Below are 27,244 nucleotides of genomic sequence, written 5' to 3'. Positions count from 1 at the left end.
CGATCTCGACGGATCAAGCGATTTTGTCCAAACTTAGTTTAAGTTCGAAGATGTGTCATATGGGTCCACTCCTTCGGGTACCTCTCCACAAAAGTACGAAACTTTTCGCTACTTTGCACATCGCAAGATTTATACCTGACATAGATCAGGTTTGAATATGGACTTATAAATGGCTGGAAAGGTGTAAAAATCCCCTATGACACCATGTGTAATGGCTGGAGCGCACAATAACTCTAGAACGGATGAGTCGATTCGGTCCAAAATTTGGCCTTAAAAATATTTTGTTCAAACTTAGTTTAAATTCGAAGGTGGGTCATATTGATTGGTCCACTCCTTCCGGTACCTGCCCCCAAAAGTTACTAAAAAGTCAGTAAAATGGTACGCGCTATGTCTGTTGCACGGAGCAATCGATTTGGTCCAAAGTTTGTATCTCCCAATAGTAATACAAATGTAGTTTAACATCGAAAATGGAACATATCGGTCTTCTCCATAGGTTACCTCCCCCACAAAAGTTCAACATTTTTGTCTAAGTGCAGTTTAGGATCTGTTCCAATATCCTTTGGGAAATAATAGCGATGTTACTCCTAGTGGTCATGTATACAGCAATATTATGTTTTTCGCAGGCAAGTTCATGCTTACTGTCATAGTGGTTACAAAGCTCAAAGTTATACGGTGACAAACTGAAATGACTGGAGGAAAATAAATTACTCCTAAAATTAGATCCACTTCCAAAATAGATTATATCGAACCATTCCTTCTTGTACCACCTCTGCAACACTTTTAAACTTTAACCCAAATATATAATTTTTGTCGGCATTCAAAATGGGCCACAAAGATCGGTAAACCCCTCTCATACGTAATTATTGGGAAAAAGGATTTTGGTTGCGTAGCCGGTATTCAATTTGTTATTGTCAATTGATGAAAGTTTCAATTCACACGGGCTGATGAGGGTATATCTCCGTCGGCAAAGCTGACGAATTAATTTGTAATCTCCAACGCTAATTTAAGTTAATTAAATAAAACCCCGTAAACATTATTTATGTACTTAGTGTGGAATGAAGTTATTTTATTTCCTTCTTTATTTCAGGCGAATTAATGCTACTGAATGAGGCCACATTTTTGGATAATTTAAAGACACGTTATTACAAGGACAAAATCTATGTAAGTAACCAAAACGGCTTTTAAACACCTTCATTGAAATAGCATTAACCATTTTTGTGTTCTCTTTTACAGACATATGTAGCCAACATATTAGTAGCCATAAATCCCTATCGTGAAATCACAGATCTCTATTCACCTGCAACTATTAAAAAATATAATGGACGTTCCTTGGGTGAATTGCCACCCCATGTTTTTGCCATAGGTAAGAGAAATTAATTTTACAAATTAAATTTAATTAGCTGAAATCGTTCCTATTCTTTTCTTCCTCTTTAGCTGATAAGGCTATACGTGATATGCGCGTATACAAAGAATCCCAATCGATAATTGTCTCTGGTGAATCTGGAGCTGGTAAAACCGAATCAACAAAATATCTATTGAAATATTTGTGTCATTCACATGACAGTGCCGGTCCCATAGAACAGAAAATCTTAGATGGTATGTATTACATTATACTCCTTACACTTACACTTGTCCTTAACTGAACTTGAATTGTTATTTTCCCTTATAGCAAATCCTGTCCTCGAAGCCTTTGGTAATGCCAAAACAACACGCAACAACAATTCATCACGTTTTGGTAAATTCATTGAAGTTCACTACGATGCTAAATGTCAAGTGGTCGGTGGTTATATTTCCCATTATCTGCTGGAGAAAAGTCGCATTTGTTCCCAAAGTGCAGAGGAGCGTAACTATCATGTATTCTATATGCTATTGGCTGGAGCGCCACAACAATTGCGTGATAAATTAAGCTTAGGCAAACCAGATGATTATCGGGTAAGTGTTGGTGGAAGTGAGTGAAGCCGGAACCAACGTCATTAACATCACCTTCTTCTGTGCTTTCTTAACAATTATTTAATATGTTATCTTTCGTTTGGTTTTTTTTATTTTTTACCGTGATTGTGTGTTTAGATTTCTTTACGTCATTAGTTTGTTGTTGGGTGGGAGGTGGAAATTACAAACTGTTTAAATTGCTCAAGATTTGAGATAACATAGAATGCCATCTTCTTATTAGATAATTGTTTGTTAATTTATTTTATTATTTTTTCAAGAAAATTGAGGAGAGTCTGAGGTCATTTTTTTATCATTACAAAAATGCCTAAATAATTGTTGTTTTTGGGTTTGTATAAACATTTTGTAATTTACACTTGTCAAGTTGTGAGAAATTGGAGCATGATAATATTTACATTACGGAGATTTAGTTCATAATGTCACGTAAGATATAAGTGACATACATATTTGGTTCTTAATGTGTCAAAAAAAAGTTATAAATGACCTTTAATTTTTTATTTGTAAACATAAGAGATTAACGATTGCCTTTGCCATCAGGATTGGGGCATTTATAAGAAAACAAAGTCTGGAGTTTTTTTAACGCTTATCACTGACTACAACACGTTCTTCTATTTAGCCCAATTCAAGGGATCTTCTTACCCTTAGTCTGAATCATAGATAAATTCTACTTATTCGATATACTTAAAGCAGACCTCTGTTAGATAAAGTAATGTTCTATCTGCATCTTAAACCCTTTAACTATCGACGGGATGACTCCCACAATAATAACAACTTTAGTGATGAACTATGTCGGCCCATTCCCTCACTTCAACACTTTTGCAATTCAATCCAAATTAAAATTTATTGGTATTTATTGGAAACGTCTACAGTCTTTAAGATAATACCCCAGAATTCCGAAAGCGCCCTATATTTTTGTCGACAAGTTGATGCTTCCAACAAAGCCACAAAACTCTGACAACCTTTAAGCCTTTAATCAACGTTTGTTGTCGCCTTTTGACCCTTACAAAAAATCGTTCAGAGACCCACTTTTATTGACCTCTTAAAAGTCTTTTAAAGGTCGAGCTGATGTCTTAAGTCTTCTAAAGATCGACGTTTGTTCACCTCTTTTTGTCATTTTAGATGTCTAAATATTCATATTTATTGATCTCTTTTGGTAATCTTAAAAGTTTTTAGAGATCCACGTTTATTGACTTCTTTTGGTTCTTTTTAAACTCTTTTAGTGATTCGCCTTTATTGACGTATTTTGGACATGTTAAAAGCCCTTTCAAATCCACTTTTGGTTCTCTGAAAGGTATTTTAAAATATCCACGTTTATTGACATCTTTTAGTTCTCTTAAAAGTCCTCTTAAAAGTCTTTTACTTTTTATACCCTCCACCATAAGATGGGGGTGTATATTAAGTTTGTCATTCCGTTTGTAACTACTCGAAGTAATCATTGTAGACCCCACAAACTATATATATTCTTGATCAGCGTGCAATTCTACATCGATATAGCCAGTTCCGTCCGTCTGTGGAAATCACTCTAGCGTCCGAACGGATTGAAGTAGGTGGATGAAATTTTGGTAAAATCTATAATATGTACGTAATATGTACGTATTGAAAGCGGGCTATGTAGGTCCATGTTTTCGTATAGCCCCCATACAAAGTGGCGCGTCGTCGTTTTAAGGAATTTTTAAGATATTTGTCCCATTTGATAACCGAATCGGTTGTAATTTGGTATTATGTCTTTTCAGAGGCTAAAAAATATTTCTACCAAAATTTGTTTATATAGGTCCACGTTTGGGTATAGCCCCCATATAACACCCCGTATATAGTACGCGTCACTTTACGATATTTTGAATGTATTAGTCCCATTTGACCACAAAATCGTTGTAACTTTGTATTTTGGGTTTTCAGAGGCTAAGAAACATTTCTACCATAAAATGTTTACATAGGTCCACGTTTTGATATAGTCCCCATAGGAGGATACCTCCCGATTTTCGGTATTTTGAAGGCTTTAGCCTCATTATCAAACCGAAATGGGTGAAATTTGGTACTTAGTCTTCGTTGGGGGTACAAAACTTTCCCCAGAAATTTCTAGGTATAGGTCCACGCCCGCATATAGCCCCCATAGAACGGTTCCTCCAGATTTTCGGTATTTTGAAGGTTCTGGCCACATTAATCCACCGAAATGGCTGAAATGTGGTATTTAGTCTTCATTTGGGGTATTAAACGTTCCATATGAAATTTGTTGGTATAGGTCCACGCCTTTATATAGCCCCCATAGAACGGTACCTCCTGATTTTCGGTATTTTGAGCTTGTGACCTCAATATCCCACCGAAGTGACTGAAATTTGGTAGTAAGTCTTCGTTAAGGGTATACAACTTTTCACCTGAAATTTATCGGTATAGGTCCGTGTCTTCATATAGCCCCCATAGAACGGTACCTCCTGATTTTCGGTATTTTGAAGGTTGTGACCTCAATATCCCACCAAAATGACTGAAATTTGGTAGTTAGTCTTCGTTAAGGGTATAGAACTTTCCACCTGAAATTTGTCGTTATAGGTCAACGTCCTCATATAGCCCCCATAGGACGATATCTCCTAATTTTCGGAATTTTTGGAATTCACTTTAATACAGTTCGTGGTGGAGGGTATAAAAAGTTCGGCCCGGCCGAACTGAACGCTTTTCTTACTTGTTATTGACATCTTTTGTTCCTCTTTTAGAGATCCAAGATTATTGACTTCTTTTGGTCTTCTTAAAAAGTGTTTTAAAGATCCTCTTTTATTGACCTCTTCTGGTCCTCTTAGAAGGGTTTAAAAGATCTACTTTATGGACCACTTTTGGTCTTCGTAAAATTCTTTTAAAGATCCACGTTCTTTGACTTCTTTGGTCCTCTTAAAAGTCCTTTAGAGATCCTCGTTCATTAACCATTTTTGGTCTTCCCTCGGGAGTATTAAAAATCCACGCTTTTTGGTTGTCCTACGAAGCGAACTGTAGACTCTGTCAAACGTAATTTCGAATCATCCAAAAAATCTTGAAAAAATCCCACAATTATTGTCTAGACTTTGCTTTGGGATAAATGTTGACAAAATCCGCTCTTCGTCTTTAATTTTATTTCATTCCTTTTATCTCAACCTAACATCTTTCATATATTTTTCAGTATCTTTCCGGCTGTACCCAGTATTTTGCCAATGGCAAGACAGAACAACTGATACCCACAACACAGAAATCAGCTTCACACGTTAAAAATGGTCCCCTCAAGGATCCCATTATTGATGATTACAATCATTTTCAAAATTTGGATAAAGCACTGGGGCGTCTTGGTTTGAGTGAAGTACAAAAGCTAGAAATCTATTCCTTGGTGGCAGCAGTACTACATTTGGGAAATATATCCTTTGAAGAGATACCCGATGATGTTCGAGGTGGTTGCCAGGTTTCACAATCGTCGGAAAAGTCACTAACAACAACATGTCGTCTTTTGGGTGTTGATCCTGATGAGTTGCGGCAGGCTTTGGTTTCACGTGTTATGCAAAGTAAAGGTGGCGGTTTCAAGGGAACCGTGATTATGTAAGTGACAACCCTCATTTGTTTTTTTTTTTTTTGTAAAATCAACCAGATTTTAAAAATTTCCTTTGGTTTTCAGGGTCCCCCTTAAAATTTATGAAGCCTCCAATGCTCGCGATGCCTTGGCCAAGGCCATTTACAGCCGCCTGTTCGATCGCATTGTGGCTTTAATCAATCAAAGTATACCATTCCAAGCCTCCAACTTCTATATCGGCGTTTTGGATATTGCTGGTTTTGAATATTTCACTGTCAACTCCTTTGAACAGTTTTGCATTAATTACTGCAACGAAAAGCTGCAAAAGTTCTTTAACGATAACATTTTGAAAAATGAACAAGAGCTGTACAAACGTGAAGGTCTTAATGTTCCTGAAATTACATTTACCGATAATCAAGATATTATCGATCTTATTGAGAATAAATCGAATGGTATCTTCACTTTATTGGATGAGGAAAGTAAACTGCCAAAGCCGGCAGCAGTACATTTTACCACCGAGGTGCACAAGGCATGGACAAATCATTTCCGTTTAGGTTTACCGCGTTCATCACGTCTTAAGGCCCATCGTACGTTGCGCGATGAAGAAGGTTTCTTGGTACGCCACTTTGCAGGAGCTGTGTGTTATAACACAGAACAATTTATTGAGAAAAATAATGATGCTTTACATGCATCTCTGGAGGGTTTGGTACAGGAATGTGAAAATCCTCTACTGAAATCATTGTTTTCCTCCGGCACAACGTCTGTAAGGGGTAAATTGAATTTCATTTCAGTTGGTTCAAAGTTCAAAACACAATTGGCTGAATTAATGGAGAAGCTGGAAAAGAATGTAAGTTATTATTGAATATCACTTTACGAGAAAGTTGTTTTTAATTTTGAATTTTATTTATTGTAGGGTACCAATTTTATACGTTGCATAAAACCCAATAGCAAAATGATTGATCGTGAATTTGAAGGCGGTCTGGCCTTGGCACAACTTAAATGTTCTGGTACAATTTCTGTACTGGAATTGATGGAACATGGTTATCCCTCACGTGTACCATTTTCCGATCTCTATAATATGTATAAATCCTCATTGCCACCTGAACTAGCTAAACTGCCACCACGTACCTTCTGTGAGGCCATGTTACAGTCGTTGAATTTAAGTTCAAAAGATTTCAAGTTTGGTATAACCAAAGTATTCTTCCGGCCTGGTAAATTTGTAGAATTTGATCGTATTATGAAATCAGATCCAGAGAATCTGTTGGCAATTGTTGCCAAGGTTAAGAAATGGTTGATACGTTCCAGATGGGTTAAATCTACTTTGGGTGCGGTGTGTGTGATCAAGTGTAAGTGGAGTTTTTTACAAAATTTATAAACAAATTTAAAATATATTTTTCTTTTCTATCTACCACAGTACGCAATCGTATTAAATATCGCAATAAATGTGTTTTGGTCATACAAAGCACGGTTCGAGGTTTCTTGGCTCGCAAACAACATCGTCCCCGTTTCCAGGGTATTTCTAAAATCAATAAAATACGTACGAATGCCGAAAAGACCATTGAAATTGCTGGTGGCTTGAAAAATGGTCGAGAATTTATTCTAAATGAAGTTGCTGAAATTGAGCGGCAAATTGATGAAAGTATACGCAAAATTAAGGTATGTGTGCTAAAAAATGGAAATAGTGGGAAAATGTTTTTATAAATATTTGTTTTTGTTTTAGGCAAATGAGAAAATTACCACTCGTGAAATTGATGGCATGTACACAAATATCATGGCTAATATGAATAAGATTACGGTTGATTTGAACACTAAACTGAAGGTGTGTATCGAAAATATTGAATTTACATAGGCAACCACAGAATCTTTGCTTTACGCCGAATAAATATTCGAATTGCGTTGGCATTTTCTGTGAAAACTACAGAATTATACCTTGCTTACAAATTTAACTAAAACCGTTTTCTTTTTGTTACAGGAACAACAACAGGCCGAAGAACAGGAACGTTTGCGTAAAATACAAGAGGCTCTGGAGGCCGAACGTCGTGCTAAAGAGGAAGAGGAACGACGTTTACGTGAGGAGGAAGAAAATAAGCGACTGTGAGTATACTAATTAAAAACAAAACACTTAAAAAATTATATTGACAAAATGAATATGCTTACAGCAAAGCTGAAATGGAGTCTCGTCGTAAGGCTGAAGAAGTGCAACGAGTGAAACAAGAAGAAGAGGATCGTAGAGCAGCTTTGGCTCTGCAGGCACAATTAGAAAAGGAGGCAATAGACGATGCCAAGTATAGACAACAATTGGAACAAGAGCGACGTGATCATGAATTGGCTCTAAGATTGGCAACGGAATCGAATGGCCAAGTTGAAGATAGTCCGCCAATGATACGAAAGTAAGTAACATCTTAAAATATTTTCAATTTTATTGTAAATAGCTTTAAAGCAGAAAAAAATCCAAGCAACAAATGCACCTGTGTTCTTGTCCTTTTGTACAAAAATTAATTGTATTGGAGGAAGAATATTTTTTATTTATAATTTTTTTTAATTATTATTAAACACAACATTTTGTAACTTGTCCAATTATTATTATTTTAAAATATGTTTATTTTTGTATATTTTTTATTTACATTTTTTATTCTACCTTCGGCTGAATCACCCTATTTCCACACAACAAAATTCTAAAACAAAATTCCACATTATGTACTATTTTGGTTTCTCTTTTTGCAACAGTGGTCAAACGGATATGTCGCCAGTGGGTCCAAATAAACTGATCAGGTATATACCACAAATAAGTAAACAACAAAACAAAACTACACCAACTTTTCTCTCCCCCTTTTGCATTTTAATCTCTTAAAAAAAAAAAACAAAAACTAAGCAATATTAACAAAATGGTTCTATTCTACAAGGTTTTTAACAAAAACAAATCGAAGCTAATTTATTTTTTATTGTTACTAATTTCTTTTCCACAACTTGCCACCACCATCACCAACAACACAAAAAAATAATAATTTAAATATAATTATCCCTAACAAAAAAAGTTTCACGAGAGATGTCTCAGAATTGGCATCTCGTTATTTAAGACAGAAGTGAGTTCAGGTTCTTTTATTGACTACAAAATTTAGAATTTGCTAGATTTTTTTATCAGATCATCACATTTTCAATTGTGTTTTTTAATAGCAATTTTTAGTTTCAGAAATTTTTGTAGTCGTAGCGTAACTAACATTTATTAAAAACAAAAACATAATTATTTTTTACATTTGTACATAAACATATTTGTTTTAAAAAAATATTATTTATGTTTCTTTCTAAGGAATTTGTAAATTAATCAACAAGGTAGAGGTTTCTTTTTTCATTTGAATTACTCACCAACCAACATTAATTCATTTACATTTTTTTCGTTTTACATTTCTATTGTGGATTTTGAAACTAATTGATTATATTTTATTCGCCAACAACAGATCTGAAAATGTTCGTGCTCAACAACAGGCTTTGGGAAAACAAAAATACGATTTATCAAAATGGAAATATTCGGAGCTGCGTGATGCAATTAACACTTCCTGTGATATTGAATTGCTTGAGGTAAGTTAAGAAGAAATGATGAAAACCGAATCGACTCGATTTGCAGAATAGAAATGGTATATATTCTGGGTCCCTCTGATGATATTCACTGCTCGACATATCAATGGAAACTTTTTCAGAAAACTAATAATTATAATTGTTCCACAAACATCCCAGATGGGACAAGGGAGACTTCTCTCATATCAATTAGTTCACGCCGATTCATATTAGCTCTATGATATGAGACCTACTGTTTATTGCCGAGTCCGAACGGCGTGTCCTAAGACACTACTTGTAGAGAAGTTTTACATGGCTGAAATACTCAGGAAATGTCGCCAACATAACTGAGGGGTATTTTGCCACCATTGAAAATGTTATGTTGCCTGGCCTGGGAATCGACACCACGACCGTTCATACGTCATGAAAGGATTATATATAGAAGGGAAAATGGGCCGTTGATTCAACTCCGATTCTATTCTGTATTAATAATGAAAGAAATTTGGAAAAATAATCTGTAATCATAAATACTTGAGAAGACTTGTGGAAGTTTCCATTGTTTTGCAAAGGCTTTTGAAGTAATGGATATTTTGTCAGAAGCAGTTTTAGGTAGATTGGCTGAATACAGATTAAATATTTGTTTGAATTATTATTTCGCACTGAACTTCGACAAAAATGATTATATTTAGTTTTCGGAAAAAGTTTCCATTGATATGTCGAGCACTGTATATAGTTTTGCTTCGCAAACGCTCCTTATTTGAATAATATTTTCAAAATCTATTCTAAATTTCAATTAAATATTCACCAAAATTCGAAATACACGATTTCGATTTATGCGAATACGAGTCGAATCGTTTTCCATCACATACCTGTATATAATTTTTATGGATCTATTTAGTTATTGTCGCAAAAGTGAAAACCTTTTCAAAACACAGCGACTGCATCTTGTTCCTCTAGCTGACATAGACACAAAGCTAAGTTTCTTATCGAATCTTACGACTAGAATTGTGCTAATCTAGTTTAATTGAATGTCCTAGTTCAATGGACTCAGGTCATTTGCATGACGTAATCTTACATGTTAGTTTATATGACGTTATTCATACTTGTTTGAACAAGGACTGTGAACTATGTTCAGCTCTACTAACGACTAAATATCTTATCCGATCTTACCTTGAGGGTTTTGAAATAATTAGTTGTCGGCACTGTTTAACAGCTTTTCACAATCAGTGGAATTCTCATCTCTGGAATCCTCGTGGTAAACAATGTGCCCTTGATTTAGTTCTTGATATTCGAATATACCTCGGGTTTACGAAGATCGGTAACGACTGGTTATTGATCGAAATCAGGACACCATCGACCAATATTTTCAGAGGAGCCTCATTCCAGCCGCCTAGGTTGCGAATAGTGTGGCAGTGGCTTAAGCGGCGGATATTTTCATATACTTTAGATCGAAGAACTAAGTCAGCTATGTAGACATTTAAACTACCACATATGTAATCGACGATATGACCCGACGCCAAGGTCGTACAATTATCCGCATACATTACGACAAACGACTGGCGCCCACACATCAGAACGTGTTATCCAGTTGCAGATAATCAACACGAGTTCCGGAAGCAGCACAGTACCACAACAGTACTGCACGCCATTTCCACATATATTGGACGAGGACTCAACCAGGACAAACCATGTCACAGAACAGTGATGGTAGCATTGGATCAGACCAAAGCGTTTGATACGGTCTGCCATGCCAAGCTGTTCGAGGATATCGAGAATACTACCCTCCGGCCTTGTCTGAAACGCTGGGTCATCAACTATTTGTGTGGTCGCCAGTCATACGTGGAATTCAGAGACAGGAAGTCCAAACACCGTAGAGTGAAGCAGGGAATTCCCCAAGGAGGGGGACTGTTCAACCTCTACCTCTCTGCAATTCCACGCCCTGAGTTTATTACGTACGCGGATGACTGTACACTCATGGCGGCAGGTCTCAATATCGGTAACGTTTGTGACAGGCTAAATGCCTATCTCATTGATCTTGTAGAGTTTTCCCACGCGAGGAATATGAAAATAGCCACCACTAAGTCAACAGCCACACTGTTCACCACATGGACGGCGCAAATGAAGCTCCCACTGAATGTGCAGATCGACGGTGCAATTATTCCGACCACAAACTACCCCAAAGTCCTAGGGGTCACATTCGATAGCATGTATAAGTCGTCGCAGCATACAAAGTTATCTGCTGATAAGCTGAGAAACAGAAACAAGGTCCTCAAGTCTTTAGCCGGCAGCACTTGGGGTGCGGATAAAGAAACCTTGTTAACCACATACAACGCAGTAGGTCGGTCTGTGGTAAGCTATGCGGCGCCAGCGTGGTTTGCTAACGTAAGTAATACGCAATGGGATAAACTACAAATCTGTCAGAATGCTGCTCTGAGAACAGCTACAGGTTGTCACCTCATGTCTGCAGTGGACCATTTACATGAGGAGACAAAGATCCTTCCTGTGCGTCGCACAGTGTTGCCGCTTTCTTGTAAACCCGGACAAAAATAGAAGGAGTTGACCTAGGTCGATGAATTTTTATACAAGTACTTATGCGGGCATAGGAATGAAAAATTCCCATTTTGGTCCATATCGGTTCAGATTTGGATATATACCCCATATATATATTTCTCCGATTCTGCTATAACTCAGCCAATTTTAATTGAACCGCCTACAAATTTAATATGCGATATTTGCTAGGGCCTCTGATCAGTTTTACCGATTTTGTTAAAAATCGGATCAGATTTCGATATAGCCCCCACATATATATTTTTCCCCGATTTTGCTATAACTCAGCCAATTTTAATTGAACCGCCTTCAAATTTAATATGCGATATTTGCTTGGGCCTCTGATCAGTTTTTGTATAACACGTTACGATTTTGTTAAAAATCGGATCAGATTTCGATATAGCCCCCACATATATGTATTTCCCCGATTTTGCTGTAACTCAGCCACTTTTAATTGAACCGCCTTCAAATTTAATATGTTTATGATGATATGATTGTGGCTCCAAGAATCGGATTTTATAGGATGTAAACTTTGATTTTTTTAATTCGAAAGGGATGTCTGTTTCATGTACCAAATGGTCGAAACTGCAATTTGCTGAAATTTTTAGATACACTCCATGAAAGAAGCGAAATTCGTGAGTTTTGTATAACACGTTACTGTTTCAATCAACATAACGGCACTTTATGTATACACATTATATGTAAACTTTTTTTCATAAATTGCAAGACTATCGACCACTCTTTAATTCCCTATTCAAAAGTTGTGGAATATGTCAATAACTTCTTTAAAAAATTTCCATGAACATGGGTTTCTTTTTTAAATACATTTTAGTAAATGTCACATACGAAAAATGTTCTATGTTTAACGAGCTATAACTTTATAGTAACACAAAATATCGACAACATCTTTGAGGTTTGTCCTTTTTGAAGTGTTCTCAATAAAATAAAACCATAAAATTATAAAAAAATAAAGAACACATTTTTCGATTTTTGTCCACTGAGGCAACACTGTGCGTCGTCACAACAGGATGTTGACGATGCAGTACTTGCTTGGATGCTATAGGCAAGACCACCCAAATCACCATCTGGTGGATATGGCTGAACCCCCCAGGCAAGTTAGGGAGGGGGGTAGAGGTCTAGATGGAGAGGTCCAAAGATATAAAATAGAACCTCTAGATCAACGTGCATACCAGGCAGGTTTAAGAGACATTCATACCGATGCGGTTGCAGAGGATCTGGCAGACTACAGTGTGAATATAGTCCTCGAAGATCATCCACCACCCGTGGCAGCGGAAGAACAACAGCTGCCAAGACAAACGTGTTGGCAAAACTTAGATCTGGTTGGTGCAGCCGCCTCAATTCTTACTGGGCCAGGATTGATGGCACGCGGAATATCTGCCCAGCATGTGGCACCGGTCCGCATACTACGCAGCACCTGTTTAACTGCCCAGCCAACCCGACTGACTTAACTCCTCTCTTTCTCTCTCTCTCTTTGGACTAATCCTATTCAGGTGGCGTCCTTTCTGAACTTGGAGCTGGAGGCACAGCCGTATCAATAAAATAAAGATTTACACGTACTTGTAGAAGCTGCTACAACAACAACATATAGTTGCTTATCCAACGTTTCCCTCGGCTTGGAGGGATCTTCTTCTATGACATAGCACACTCCTCTGCGCTCTCTCATACTTGGGGTGCTCCACAAACTACCCGTTAAAAAAACACGCACAACACTTTGGATACGTTACTGCCACACCATTGAAAATAAATTCCCTTTATATTATTCTTCTTTCCCGGATGATTATGGTGTTGATTTGTCCACAATTTATTCAATCCTGTACCAATGTTGCATTGCTTCAGGTGGTCAAGAGTAAGTTCTGTTGGGTCATCAGGGTTTGCACGAATCTCATCACGATTATCAGTCCCCTCACCCACAGACGTAACCAGGGCTCCTGGTCCCCGGTCTGATTTCGGGTATTTGACCAATAAGTATGTAGAGAGCTACTACAGCTGTGATATTCCGAAAAATTCTCTCAGCTACCCGAAGGTCTAAGGAAAAAGGAGAAAACACAAAAAATCGCCGGATCGCGATTCTAGTCGGCATTTTTAAAGTTTTTAGGTTTTCACGATTTTGCTTTGTCCTATCGCTAGTCTTATCGAAATGGGACAAAAGAAAATATTGTAGCTATAAAAATTTTCTTCTTTGATTATTAGTTTGGCTTGAGGTCATCGGAAAATAAAAAAGCAAGTTTTATTTATTTTTTTTTTTTTATTTTATAACTTTATTTTTCCAAAAATAAAGTCATAAAATAAAAAAAAAACCCCAAAAATAAAACTTGCTTTTTTATTTTCCGATGACCTCAAGCCAAACTAATAATCAAAGAAGATAAACTCCAAAGGTCAACTATAACTTACTTACTTAGTTGGCCCATTACAGAACATTTGTTCCATAGACCGAACTAACCCCCTGTTTTTGTAAAAGTTTTTATTCTTCTCACACGAATTGTCAAATTTTGTAGATCGATTTACTCGCTTCAGCGCTAATGTAGAGCTCTGATTTTTAAAAGAGGAATTCTTAACTATATATGGAACGCGTCTACGAAAAATTAGGTCCGTGTGTCATCTGGCGGCTGAGTTATGGATGCCTAAATTATTACGAATATAGACGAACGAACAAAAAATAGTTACAAAAACTGGGGGTAAGAAAAGATCTCCATTCCTCTCTGTTTTTCGCTTGACTTTTTGGAATACCGCGCCTTTCCATTTCTTCATCCACTTGTTTGCTCCATCGAAGCTTAGGCCTGCCGATTCTGCGTGCACCGCCATGTGGCATGTATTCATACGCCTTTTTAGCGGGTTCATCATCGCTCATTCTCATGATATGGCCTAGCCAACGCAATCGTTGCATCTCGATACGTTTAACTATATTCATGTCTTTGTATAGCTGATAGAGCTCGTGGTTCATACGACGTCGATATTCACCGTCAAGGCAAATCGGCCCGTAGATCTTTCGAAGAATTTTCCTCTCAAACACACCAAGCACTGCCTTATCTGCTTGCGCAAGTACCCATGCTTCGGAGCCATACATTAGCACGGGTAGTATCAGCGTTTTGTATAGTGTTATTTTTGTTTGACGAGATGTGGCTTCGTTTTTAAATTGCTTACTTAGACCATAGTAGCATCTGTTGGCCAATACAATTCTTCTTCTTATTTCACAACTGATGTTGTTTGTTGTGTTTATGGCAGTGCCGAGGTAGACGAAGTCTTTAACTACCTCAAAATTGTAGGTACCAACTTCCACAGTTGGTCCGAGCTCTATGGACGCTTTGCGCGTCGACACCATCAATTTGGTCTTTTCGCCGTTTACCGCCAGACCCATTTTCGCAGATTCTGCTTCGACCTTCCTAAAGGTATCAGTTACTTCCTTTACTGATCGTCCCATGATGTCTATGTCATCAGCATAGGCAAGTAACATGTGGCTATTGGTGTAAATTGTGCCATTTCTTTTGACATTTGCATCTCGTATTACCTTTTCCAGCAAAATGTTGAATAGGTCACACGAAAGGCTGTCTCCTTGTCTGAAACCTCTTTTGGTACAAAATTCTTCGGAGAGGTTCTTTCCAATTTTAACTGAGGACCTAGTATCAGTTAAAGTCATCTTACAAAGCCGGATGAGCTTTGCGGGGATACCAAATTCAGACATTGCGTGGAATACCTTTGATCGGAGGGGACTGTCGAATGCTGCTTTATAATCGACAAAAAGGGGAAATATGTCGATCTGCATCTCTTGGGTCTTCTCTAGGATTTGCCGCAGGGTAAATATCTGGTCAATGGTGGACTTGCCAGGTCTAAAGTCACATTGGTATGGTCCAATTATTTCGTTGACCATTGGCTTTAGTCGTTCGCACAATATCCCTGACACTATCTTATAGGCAATAGGGAGAAGACTTATGCCCCTATAGTTTGAGCATACAGTCTTATCTCCTTTCTTGTGGACGGGGCACAGGATACTCAGTTTCCAATCGTCGGGTACTCGTTCTTCCTGCCAGATGGTGCTAACTAGCTTATGAATACACCTTATCAGCGTGTCGCCTCCGGTTTTGAACAGCTCGGCTGGTAAGCCATCGGCCCCTGCTGCCTTATTATTCTTCAGCCGATTTATTGCTGTCTTTACTCATCTTGGCTGGGCGGTATACATTCAATACCATCTTCTGGGATTGGGTCTGTGGTATCTTCGTCGTCCTCTCTGCTATTGGATACCGACAGTTTTGAAAAATGTTCTTTCCATATCCTGAGCACACTATCTGTATCAGTTACCAAATTACCTTGCTGGTCTCTACAGGAGGATGTGCCTGTACCAAAGCCATCTGTTTGATGTTTCACTTTTTGGTAGAATTTTCGGACTTCATTCTGGCTCCTGTACATCTCGATTTTTTCACACTCCCGCTTTTCCATTTCTCTCTTTTTCTTGCGGAAAAGACGTTTCTCTTCTCTCCTTTTCTCCCGATATCTCTCTCGCGCGCTACGCGTTGCTACTGATTGCAAAGTAGCTCTATATGCCGCATTTTTCTCTTCGGAAGCAGCGCGACACTCCTGGTCATACCATGAATTCCTTTGTGGAGGTCTCTGGAATCCAAGTATGGATTTTGCGGCTGTTTGCATGGAGTGGGCAATATGTTGCCATTGTGTTATGTTATCAGCACAAGGAGTGCTCGCGTAAGGCAATTGGGATAGTTGAGTGGAATATGCTGTGGCTATCTGTTGTGTATGCAGCCTATTGCTTTTTTTGCTTTATTTGCAACGTTTAGACGGGTACGTATCTTTGCTGCAACAAGGTAGCGGTCCAAATCAATGTTTGCGCCTCGGAACGATCGTACATCCAACACGCTGGATGAATGTCTTCCATCTATTACAACATGATCAATTTGATTACTTGTTCTTTGATCTGGAGACAGCCAGGTGCCCTTATGAATATCGAGATGATTAAATCTGGTAATGCTAACTACCATGTTTTTTGCAGCTGCAAAGTCTATCAGCCTCATACCATTGTCAGGTGTTTCACTGTGGAGACTGAATTTCCCGACTGTTGGGCCAAAGATATTCTCCTTTCCAATTTTGGCATTAAAATCGCCTAGAATGATTTTAATGTCATGGGCAGGGCAACGGTCATATGTTTCTTCTAAGCGCTCGTAAAATATATCTTTGGTCTGTTCGTCCTTTTCTTCAGTGGGAGCATGAGCACAAATAAAGCTGATGTTGAAGAATTTAGCTTTTATTCGAATTGCAGCAAGTCTTTCATTCACTGGGGTGAAGCTGGATACCAGATGTTTTAGTCTCCGACTAACTACGAATCCGCAACCAAACTCATGCTTTACATCATGGCAGCTATAATACAGTGCGTCACCTTTTGGTGTTGTTGTGACGCCTTTCCCAGTCCATCGTATTTCCTGTATGGCAGTAATATCGGCCTTGTATTTTTCAAGTACGTCTGCCAATGCGAAGACTGCACCTTCTCTATAAAGAGTGCGAACATTCCAGGTGCAGATTCGCAGATCATGGTCCTTAGTAGGATGTTTTTTCTAGGGGAGGGTTACTAACCCGACGCCCAAACCCAAGTTTTTAACGTTCTTATGGGTGAACGCGCGGCACATGTTAGCTCACTACCTTTAACGGGCGTTAAAGGCAGTTCCCCAGGGGACACCACGGGGAGGTCAGTGTCCACTTGAGATGAAAGAGGGACCAAGATAAATCCTGGGCTTTGCCATGTTAAAGCCGGTCAAGACCGTTGCTTGGTATCATTCATCCCCTACGTCAACTATAACATCAAAATAAAATATAAAAATTTTCTACAAGATTGACCTTTACGACAATTTCGTAGCTTTTACCGTTATTGAGATATAGAAGTTCAAATTGGGACAATGCATTGACTGTATCGCCTTCTTATAAAACAATGTCATGACTGCAATTTCCCCAATTACAGCCAGTTTCTGTATGTCGAACGAAGAATGTGTGCGAATGAAACACGTCCAAACTCTTGTGTGTTTTTCATTTTTTTTTTTTTTTTTTTTTTTTTTTTTTGTTTTGAAGCAAAAGCAAATGTAAAACTAAAGTTTAGGCGTGTTTCATTTGCACACATTCTTCTTTCGACATACAGAAACAGGCTGTTAAACTTAGGGGTCGATCATCGATAACAATTATCGTTGAGTGGCGTTGTCAGTTGTCAAAATTGATCCACGTTTGGCAACTCTCAACTGAAGTTGCGAATCTCAGTTGACGAAGCGGCTGGTTTTCAGCAACCACCAATTTTCAGTTGCAGTGAACATTTTTGAAGAAACAAGAAGTAAAATAGAAGGAAAAATAAACATTTTGTTAACAATTATTGATTCTTTGCATCATTAATTAATTTTGTGTATCAATTGGGTGAAAATAACGACAAAGCAACAGTTCGAAATATTAATTGATAAACTGAGTGAAAATCCAAACTTAGCCCGAGGAGTTCGGGAGTTTTGGTGAAACCAAAGCCACAGCGGATGAAGCGTGGAGGTCCATTTCGGACAGTTTAAACAGCCATGAACTTCCAACACGAACACCTGAAGAGTGGCAGAGCCTGGATTCACTTTAAAGCAAAGTTGAAAAAGAAAATGCCTCAAAATAAAATAAACTTCAACGACGCTGGTGGTGGTCCATCACAATAAGTGAATCTATCGCCTTTGGAGCGGACAGCAGCAAATCTTTTGCAAATGAATTTGGTGACAGATACAGTAGGTTCAGTTTAAGTACAAATGACGAACATCCTCCTTTGGACCCATAATGTGCACATGTGCTCCATCTATATAGCCAACTACACCAGGGAATTTCGTTTTTGAATAAAAATGGTTTTTATTTTGCCTTTTTTCCTCCGCTGTCAACTTCGAAACACACAATTTGTCGTCTATCAAGTGGACAATTTCCTTCAATACTCTCGACAATGTAGATTGAGCCATGCAATTGTTGAAATCATTGCCATGGGACTTTTGGAAACGTCCGTCCTCAAAGAATCGCAACGCTGCGCACACTTTTAAAAGTGGGGGTATTGCTGTTGATCTGTAACTTACTTTGAAGTCATCCTTTAACGTTTCCACAACGTAAACTACGGGATCCTTTGGCAATCGAAAATACGCCTTAAACCTGAAATAATTTACTGATTATACAGATCTTTCCGCATGATCATCAGCTTACAGTGCAGATGGCAATTCCAATGGATTCGACTTGTCCCTCAAATTTCTTCTAATATATGCAATGTCCTGTACATTTTCTTCATCATCAAAAAATAATTCCACCGAACTTATCATTTTTTGGGACATCAAATAAAACTTGACGATCCGAAGATTCAATGGGCAGGTTATATTCCAATCTTGGGTTGTTTTCCAAATTTGCTCGAAAACTCAGCCAAAATATTAAAATATTGTCCAGAATACACAAAAGAGTTATCTAAAGCGCAATTATTTTTAAAATGTTTTTTTTTTTTGGTGAATAGAGGTCACAAGTTTGAAAAAACACTGATCGATAACATGTTTATCGACCACCCAGTTGAGTTGACATTAATGGTACAACATTTCGTCTCAGTCGCGCGGACAACTGACAACGCAACTCAAGTTTAGTGGCAATACAAGATAGACCCATTATATATCACGAAAATGGTACAACCTAGGAAAATTTACGAAAGCCAATCTTGTAGAGAATTTTTACAGCTAACAAATTCTCTCTAGTCCCATTTCGATAAGACTTACCGTTTTCAAGCGAATCGTGATTGGACTTTCGGTTTCCAAGCCAAATCGCGAAAATCTAAAATAAACCTAAAAATGTGAATTTTGGCCGCGATTTATTTAAAAATCCCTCCAGCGATTTTTTCTTGTTTTTGGATTTTTCTAACCTTTGAACATTGTTGTTTCAAAATCCGCAAATTCTTCCAGGTGTAAGCCGTTTTCACTTAGTTAAGGCGCACCATGTATGGCATTGTTTTATAAGGTATACGATACAGTCAATGCATTGTCCCAATTTGAACTTCTATATTTCAATAACGGTAAAACCTACGAAATTATCATAAAAGACAATCTTGTAGAGAATTGTCATAGCGGTTTCCAAGCAATATCATGAAAATTAAAAAAAAAAACAGAAAATGTCAACTTGAATCGCGATTTTTTAAAAAGCGCTCCGTCGATTTTTTTGTTTTTTTTTTGGATTTTTCTCATCTATGAACATTGTAGTTTCAAAATCCGCAAAAACTTCCCAGGCGTAAGCTCCCTCAATTTAAAGATGCTTCAAGAGCACCGTGTACATGGAGTTGTTTTCGATCGGGGCCTGTGGGCAGATAAAACTGTTATTGAGAATTTTTTTCTTATCAGAATAGTCGGTGGTTTTCCTACTCTTTATAAATATTTAATAATATTGGCAAGGGTTTCGACTGTTTTTAACTTTTTTATACTGAATTAATGTAGCGAAACAATGTTACTCATCTAATTTCAGGCTTGCCGTCAAGAATTCCACCGTCGCTTGAAGGTTTATCATGCCTGGAAGGCAAAGAACCGTAAACGTACCACCATGGATGAAAATGAGCGGGCACCAAAAAGTGTTATGGAAGCAGGTAATTACAAATTTGAGATAAGGTCGAAATATTATAGAATTTATGCTAATTATTTTATTTTTCAAGCTTCTAAGGCCCCGCCATTGGTACAACCTAAACAAGAAATTACAACTGCCCAGCATCGTTATTTCCGCATACCATTTATGAGAGCTAATGCTCCAGAGAATAGTAAGCACGAAAGTATTCAATTTCATATTTGATAAAATTAAAAATTGTTTGTATTATTTGTTTATAGCAAAACGAGGTCTATGGTATGCCCACTTCGATGGTCAATGGATAGCCAGACAAATGGAATTACATGCGGATAAACCACCAATACTATTGACCGCTGGTGAGTTAAATATTGAATTTTCAGTTTATAATATATATTATTAGGTACAATAATTTAGCTTAATCTCAGTTTTGTTGTTTTACATTAGCGGTATTCACTCATCGTTGTAAAGTGGCATTGTAGATCTTGTACATGTTGTTAATATTGTAGATCTACAAGTGTTTACAATACCACAACAACAAAATACATGAAAGTTTAATTTACCACAGGGTTGTTAATTTACTCGACCTAAAAGTCTTGTAAACATTCCATTGTACTTTTACAAGGGTTAGAACAGCTGATTGTTGTGCCGTCACTTTGTTGTGAGTTTTATTTTATGTCGGAGTTTTGTTTTTTGGTGGAAAAATGGGAAAAATAAAAAGAATAAAAGATAATAAAATAATGGCGGCCAAGAAAAAAATATTTTTTTATGAAAAAAGTGTAATAAAACTGAAACTAAAAGATAGACTTACGACGACGTTAAGATGCTTTGATTTGTTTACGATATTCACAAAAAAGACATTCACACTTCGTTGTAAAAAAACCCTGGTACATATAGTACATTAACAAGAGTTGTAAATCTACTACAATGAGTGAATACCGCTATTATAAAAGCAAGAAGTTTTTTAAAGTCTCTTTTGGGAATTTTCGTTTAAATGAATTCTTGAGTTCGTCGCTATTAAATTGGGGGAAGAGTTCTTGTTTCAATATAAAATAAATTATAAAGAAATGAACGCCCTATATTTTAAATAAGAAAAACATACAGCCCAATTATGAATATAAACTCTTTGTGAGTTTTCTCACTTTTTCCTTCAAGTTGACAAAACTCAAGGGGAGTTTACATTCATAATCACCCTGATAACTTTGAATACTTTCGAAGGAATCAAATAAGACTTTGGGCTTGGGAGATCGTCACAATAATCTTTTATGACATTTGATTATTATCTTTTAAAACATCATCAGTAACGTTTTAATTTATTTTCATCCTTTTTAGGAATCGACGATATGCAGATGTGTGAATTAAGTTTAGAAGAGACCGGTCTAACACGCAAACGTGGTGCGGAAATTCTGGAACATGAATTTAATCGTGAATGGGAAAAACATGGCGGTAAACCGTATAAAAATTTAGGTGCTAAATAAATTAATAAAAAAATATATATTTAAAATTATTTTTTAATGTATAATGAAAAGAAAAATTAAGACACAAACATATTTCAAATTTATAATTTAAAATTATAAAATAAAGGAAACAAATGGAACTAATGCAACATAACAGGAAATCTAAATTAAAATCAAATTGCATATATAAACAAAAAGAAAACTAAATGAAAACACACATGTGACAAAGAAAACCCCAACTTCAATGGGCATGAAATATTTTTACACATAACAGAAACAATAAATAAATTCTTATACAAACATCATACATATATAAAACAAAGTAGATAGTATATTTTATGTAGACAACACCATACAAACATAATCCTTCCACACATGAAACGCTAAAAATAAAACAATTAATGAACATCTTTGCATAAAATTTATATTTCAACAAGAAAATTGTAAACAAATTTAAATGAATCACTTCCTTGTTATTACAATAAAAACGGGCATTATTTTTATTAGGTTAGTTATAAAATTTCATAATTATTTCATTTCCTTTATATAAATTAACTCTTGTAAGTATTATCATTTACAATAAATTTTTTTAATAATTTTGAAATTGTTTCCAATAAAAAAATCAAAAATAATTATATTAATATCGATACCTAGTATTAAAGAACAACAAAATGATATAATGGACACAAAAACACACATTTTATAAGAGAAATAAATTAATATGTCTATAAAAAATAACAATGTTGTTTTAATTAGGATATTTGATATATAAAGGGTACTTTATACAAAATGTTGCTTGCTTTTGTTGCTCTTTACTAAGCGCCTTAAAGTATGCTAATAATTGTTAAAACTTTTTGCACCAAAATTGTTTGAAAGAATATGGCAACGTTGGATATGTATAAAAACGCCTGAAAGTATGCTCTATATTTTACTTACATTGATTGCTTTGACATTATGTGAGTCTTGAATAAGGGTTGGCAACCCCTACCTACATGAATTTTGTGTTTTTTGTCAAAACCAGAAACAGAGTTTTTCATTTTCATGTAACAGGCGAACAGAACAGAAAAGTAGGCAGATTATGGCACATATTCAACTTCAAATGGGAATATCTCAGTAAATACAGAAACGATTCGATTGATTTTTTCACTAATGTTTAGAGAAGAGGTTGTAGTTTTTTCAACACGATTGTCAGAAATAAGAGCAATGCCGTTTTCAGGGTAAAAATTGCGAGTTTATAAAAATATGTGAAATATGGAGAAAAGTTAGTAAAAATGGGTGAAATACGAGAATTCACAACGCACCTAGGATAAAAAAACTCTGTATTACTTACAGGAACCAAATGGATGTAGTTACAAGGCATTTATGTGACTAAATATGTATGTGTAAATATGCATTTTTAATAATTTTTTAGTTTATGCTGAAAATTCATATATGAGCGTTGATGTTATTTATTCGTGAACTGTAGTGCGATTCCCTAACTCATTTATTGACTTACCTACCGACAGAAATCAGTAACATTAAAACCATGGCGCAATTATCCAGGTATTGGCATCGTAATTTTGAATATGTTATGTCAAAACTTTCTTTGTGTTGTTGGAGAAATTACAACAAAAATAATTTTTTTATAAAGGGATTTGACTTTTCATATTCGATCAGCTGGTGTGATACCACTACCTGGTAGTTGTGCCATGATTAAAACGTAAAATTATGAATTAAAACTTTAAATTAATGTTAACAATACTTTTAATGTCGGTAGAACTTTACGACTACATTTTATTGGTCGTTAACTTACCGACAAATATCGTTAATTACCGAAATTATAAGAATTTTTATTTTACCGGTTTTTGTCGGTAACTCAAAAAATTAATTTACAGAATCGCACTACTGTATTGGAATTCTGTAACTCTTTTTTTGAGTTACCAACAAAAATCAAAAATCGGTAACATTAAACCAGGCCTGCTCAAGGTGCGCACCTGAGCTGTCGGTGTGTGTCAATTTTCTCACACACACAATTTAAAAAGAGAGCTTTTGTTTTTGTTTTGAATATTTTCAAAATTAAAAATCAGTCTCTATTGAACATTCAATGAGGAAGGTCATGGTAGAACAAATACAAGGTAAAGTTAATACTACACAAAATACAACTCGAACAACAACCACAAAGGAATTTGTTTTTGTTTGTAAACCTTAGTGTCAACGTAAATGTAAACAAAACAAGGAAATGTCTATAAATTATTGGAATTTAAAAAACTAATAATTTTTCACATTTGATTGAATATTTTGGAAAACATGAATGAAAACTCGTTAGATTTTCAATTTGAATGTTTCCATATCATTCCACTAAATGCATAATTTCTCGCAGAAAGTAGAATACTTGCAAAAATGTTTCGGGTCGCTGGTAATTCATTGAAAAAAGAGAAGATGTTTCAATCATTTGCTTTTGAAAACAAAAAAGCACATGTTTATTAGGGCTTTATTCTTTTCAAGTTTAAGAAAATACCACACATATTAACAAATATTGTACCGCCTCTATAAGCGGTGTTTTAGTGTGCGGCATGTCGTTCGGACCTGGAGGAGGTTACATGTCAATGATATGAAGCCGTCTTTATGGGAAATAGTTTTTTTTTCTGATGAATAAATTTGTTCTTCAAAAATATATATCCCTAATATACATCGAACATAGAAATAAATACATAAAATGTCGAATGGAATTTGACACTAACACTACAACCCAGTTCAGTCAGCTGGGTATTGCTGCTACCTTTTCTTGTTCTACCATGGAGGAAGGTTCTGTTTTCGAATTTGTCTATGAATTTATATGCGTACACTGAAAAAATGAATGAAGATACTGAATACGAATTTTTATTTGCCTAAAATTTTTACGGCAAATTAGAGTGTTTGGTTTGTCAACGCACTTACTTTGGTTTGTCACGAACTTGATTTGCAACAAATTATAACATCAACAGTCACATTTGGTCAAAATAAAATAATTATTCTACTCTATATTTTGAAATATAAAATAAAAAAAAAAACTGTTACGATATTTCTCACAGTATACAGAGAGACAAAGGAAAATTGAAATTTGTGTATTTCAAAACCAACACAATTACAAAATGTGTTTGTATGTGTCTGAGAAGGCCTGCATTAAACCCAAAATTATGAATGAAAAATATCAATAAAAATTGACAGCAGCATTTTAATTTTACCAATATTTGTCGGTAACTCGAAAAACGTGTTACAGAATTCTACTACTGGTTTAATTCTCTTTTAATATTTTTGGTTGATTATTCGGCTCAAACAAACAAACCGTTAATATGGATTGTTATGACATTACGCAAAAAAAAATCATTTTTCATGAATTTTTCAAAGAAACTACAAATATTTTTAAGTGGTTCTTTCTTTCATCTGAAAGAGAGACTTGTAGAGAGGCTACCTGCGAAACCCTATTTTAGTAAGAGCGTTTTGCGGAGCCAACGATAGCTCGAAAACGGATGTGCCGATCCTCGTATATTTTTCTGGACGTTTTAAGAACCTAAAAAAAAATCTTGTTTTTTAGCGAAACATAATTTAGTAAATCTATTTTAAACAAAATTGTTAGCTGTAAATACACAACAGGTCAACAATAACAACAACACACGTTAGTTGTCAAAGTCAAAATTTCGATTGACAGTACTTGTCAAAAAATCGGGCAAAAAAAAATTAAAAAAAATCTGTTTCGCTTAAATGCAAGCTTTTTATGTATTTTATAAGCTCACCAAACCGTTTGAAGATCGGTCAATTCGTTTTCGAGCTATCGTTGGCACCGACTTCAAAAATGCCATTTCGAGAACCAAGCGTTTTTTTCGATGATCAATGACAATAGAAATATTGTTTCTATGCCAATGCCAAACTTTTTCCACTAATAAATTAGTTGTTTTAAAATATTAAAACAACAACAATGGGATTAAGCCAGACTATTTTGAAAAAACAAAAGATGTTTCTATTCTATTTTATAAAACATAGTACATAAACTTTGACATACTATCAAAGATGTGTCTCACCGAAATAATCGGGTATATTCTGAGACACACTAAATTTTTTGTCATATGTACTTAAGTTTTCCGTGTAAATTGTTTGTTGTTTTGTTTGAAATCTCCTCAAAGAAAAGTGTTAACAATTAATTTAAAAAGTGTAAAAAAATCAAAAGAATTTATTTCGGAAAAATAAAAATAATACAATTTAGTGATAATGATGATAGAAGACATAGAAAGTGAAGAAGTGAAAAACTTACAAATTGAATTTGAATGGGTTATGAGAGATGAGGTTCATTCTATTTTGAGGAAGCTAAGAGAAATTTTAGTGGAGTGTGCCCGCCGCTTTCCTGTCCCCCTGTACGACAATGAGGGTAAACGAACTGAAAAATTTCATTTGGTTGCGGCACAGGATCAACTAAAATGTTCTCTAACATTAACTGGAGATAGTATTACACAAGCGGAAATTAGTTTTAAATTGAAACGTTCCTCATCCCAAATTTAACGAACTGCAATAACATCAGAAGCTCCCTGGAAATTACAACAAGTACAAGATGCTGCCAATCATTTACAACAGGCCATTAATCATATTGACAATGTCGATGAAAATTATAAATTTCGTTCCTCCGAAGAAGTTCTGCAAATAATTGGCGAATTAATTGGAGCATTACAACGAGGACGTACTAGTCTTATTATACCAAAGAAAAAATCCATTGATGACTTAATGAAGGGTCGTAATATGAAATTCTTAACGCCAAATTTGCCCGAAGATCAAGCAATATCTTTCTTCTTACAATGCCATAAATTGATCATCGCTGTTTATCAGTTACTCAATGTACAGGGTACGGTGAAAATGGAGGCAACCCAAGCTGAATGTTCGGTTGGTTGGCTCAACGATGTCCTAGTATTATTTACAGTTGGTTTAACACTGTGCCAACAACTAAAAGATAAAATGAACGCATTTAAAATAAATAGTATTATATATTAGTAAAATTGTATGCTGCTTGCATTTTGTTATATGCAATTTATTATATTATTATGTGTATTTTAAATCATTGCTGTATAATTTTAGTCAAACTCCTTATATACATGAATATATAATTTTCCTTTTTAAAAACAGAAAAAATATACACAACTAAAATTCGTTAAATATATTATTATATTCAGTGAAGTCAGTTATATGTATAAAAAAGTGCATGCATGCAGATGGCCAAAAAAGTGTTTGAAAACTGTTGAAAAATGATACTTTTATGGCACAGACTGTATCTTCATATTAAATGTACTTAATAAAGAAAAAAAAAACATAAAAAAGAATTAATCAATAAACATCATTAGACTAATAAGTTATTAAAGTTGTTGTTGTATTTAGAATTAATAAAATGAAAATATAATTTTGAGAAACTAAAAAAGAGATAACAAAAGAAAACATACATATATATTCTACATTTAACATAACCACAACATACCAAACAAAGAAGCAATTGTCTTTAGGTGACGATTTAAAGAGAAAAAAAAAACATAGCAACAAATAAATTGACGATTGATGTACTTACGTATATATCTAAAATATAAACATGAATTCACATTCACGTAATTTATTCATAAAAAATATGACAATAACT

The 27,244-nt window shown here is 35.6% G+C and overlaps 1 protein-coding gene and 1 pseudogene across 33 annotated transcripts in view; both read left to right on the top strand.

Annotated features, from left to right (window-relative positions):
- The window catches only part of jar (Myosin heavy chain 95F jaguar), a 105,156-nt gene extending 83,089 nt beyond the window's left edge, over positions 1-22,067 (top strand). For 23 of the 33 annotated variants that reach the window (XM_073960902.1, XM_073960915.1, XM_073960913.1 and 20 more), the window contains 17 exons: positions 1,088-1,161; positions 1,234-1,363; positions 1,435-1,596; positions 1,670-1,932; positions 5,090-5,496; positions 5,573-6,314; positions 6,381-6,813; positions 6,882-7,123; positions 7,188-7,286; positions 7,440-7,561; positions 7,627-7,857; positions 8,195-8,239; positions 8,923-9,043; positions 20,069-20,186; positions 20,253-20,354; positions 20,422-20,517; positions 21,491-22,067. In XM_073960902.1, coding sequence (XP_073817003.1) covers positions 1,088-1,161; positions 1,234-1,363; positions 1,435-1,596; positions 1,670-1,932; positions 5,090-5,496; positions 5,573-6,314; positions 6,381-6,813; positions 6,882-7,123; positions 7,188-7,286; positions 7,440-7,561; positions 7,627-7,857; positions 8,195-8,239; positions 8,923-9,043; positions 20,069-20,186; positions 20,253-20,354; positions 20,422-20,517; positions 21,491-21,636 — 3,533 coding nt within the window. In that variant the 3' untranslated portion in view covers positions 21,637-22,067. Of the gene's footprint in view, positions 1-1,087; positions 1,162-1,233; positions 1,364-1,434; positions 1,597-1,669; positions 1,933-5,089; positions 5,497-5,572; positions 6,315-6,380; positions 6,814-6,881; positions 7,124-7,187; positions 7,287-7,439; positions 7,562-7,626; positions 7,858-8,194; positions 8,240-8,502; positions 8,551-8,922; positions 9,044-20,068; positions 20,187-20,252; positions 20,355-20,421; positions 20,518-21,490 lie in introns of all 33 variants that reach the window. The other 10 variants (XM_073960898.1, XM_073960896.1, XM_073960894.1 and 7 more) reach the window with 2 other exon arrangements.
- A 1,661-nt stretch (positions 22,068-23,728) lies between these two features.
- On the top strand, positions 23,729-26,615 carry LOC141389454 (protein rogdi-like; annotated as a pseudogene).
- Positions 26,616-27,244: the final 629 nt, after the last annotated feature.

Source organism: Musca autumnalis, unplaced genomic scaffold, assembly GCF_047663935.1.
Source record: "Musca autumnalis isolate F117 unplaced genomic scaffold, ASM4766393v1 scaffold_1, whole genome shotgun sequence".
NCBI classification, from domain to species: domain Eukaryota; kingdom Metazoa; phylum Arthropoda; class Insecta; order Diptera; family Muscidae; genus Musca; species Musca autumnalis.
Note: the sequence above shows the minus strand (reverse complement) of the source record. Positions and strands in the feature narration are given on the sequence as shown.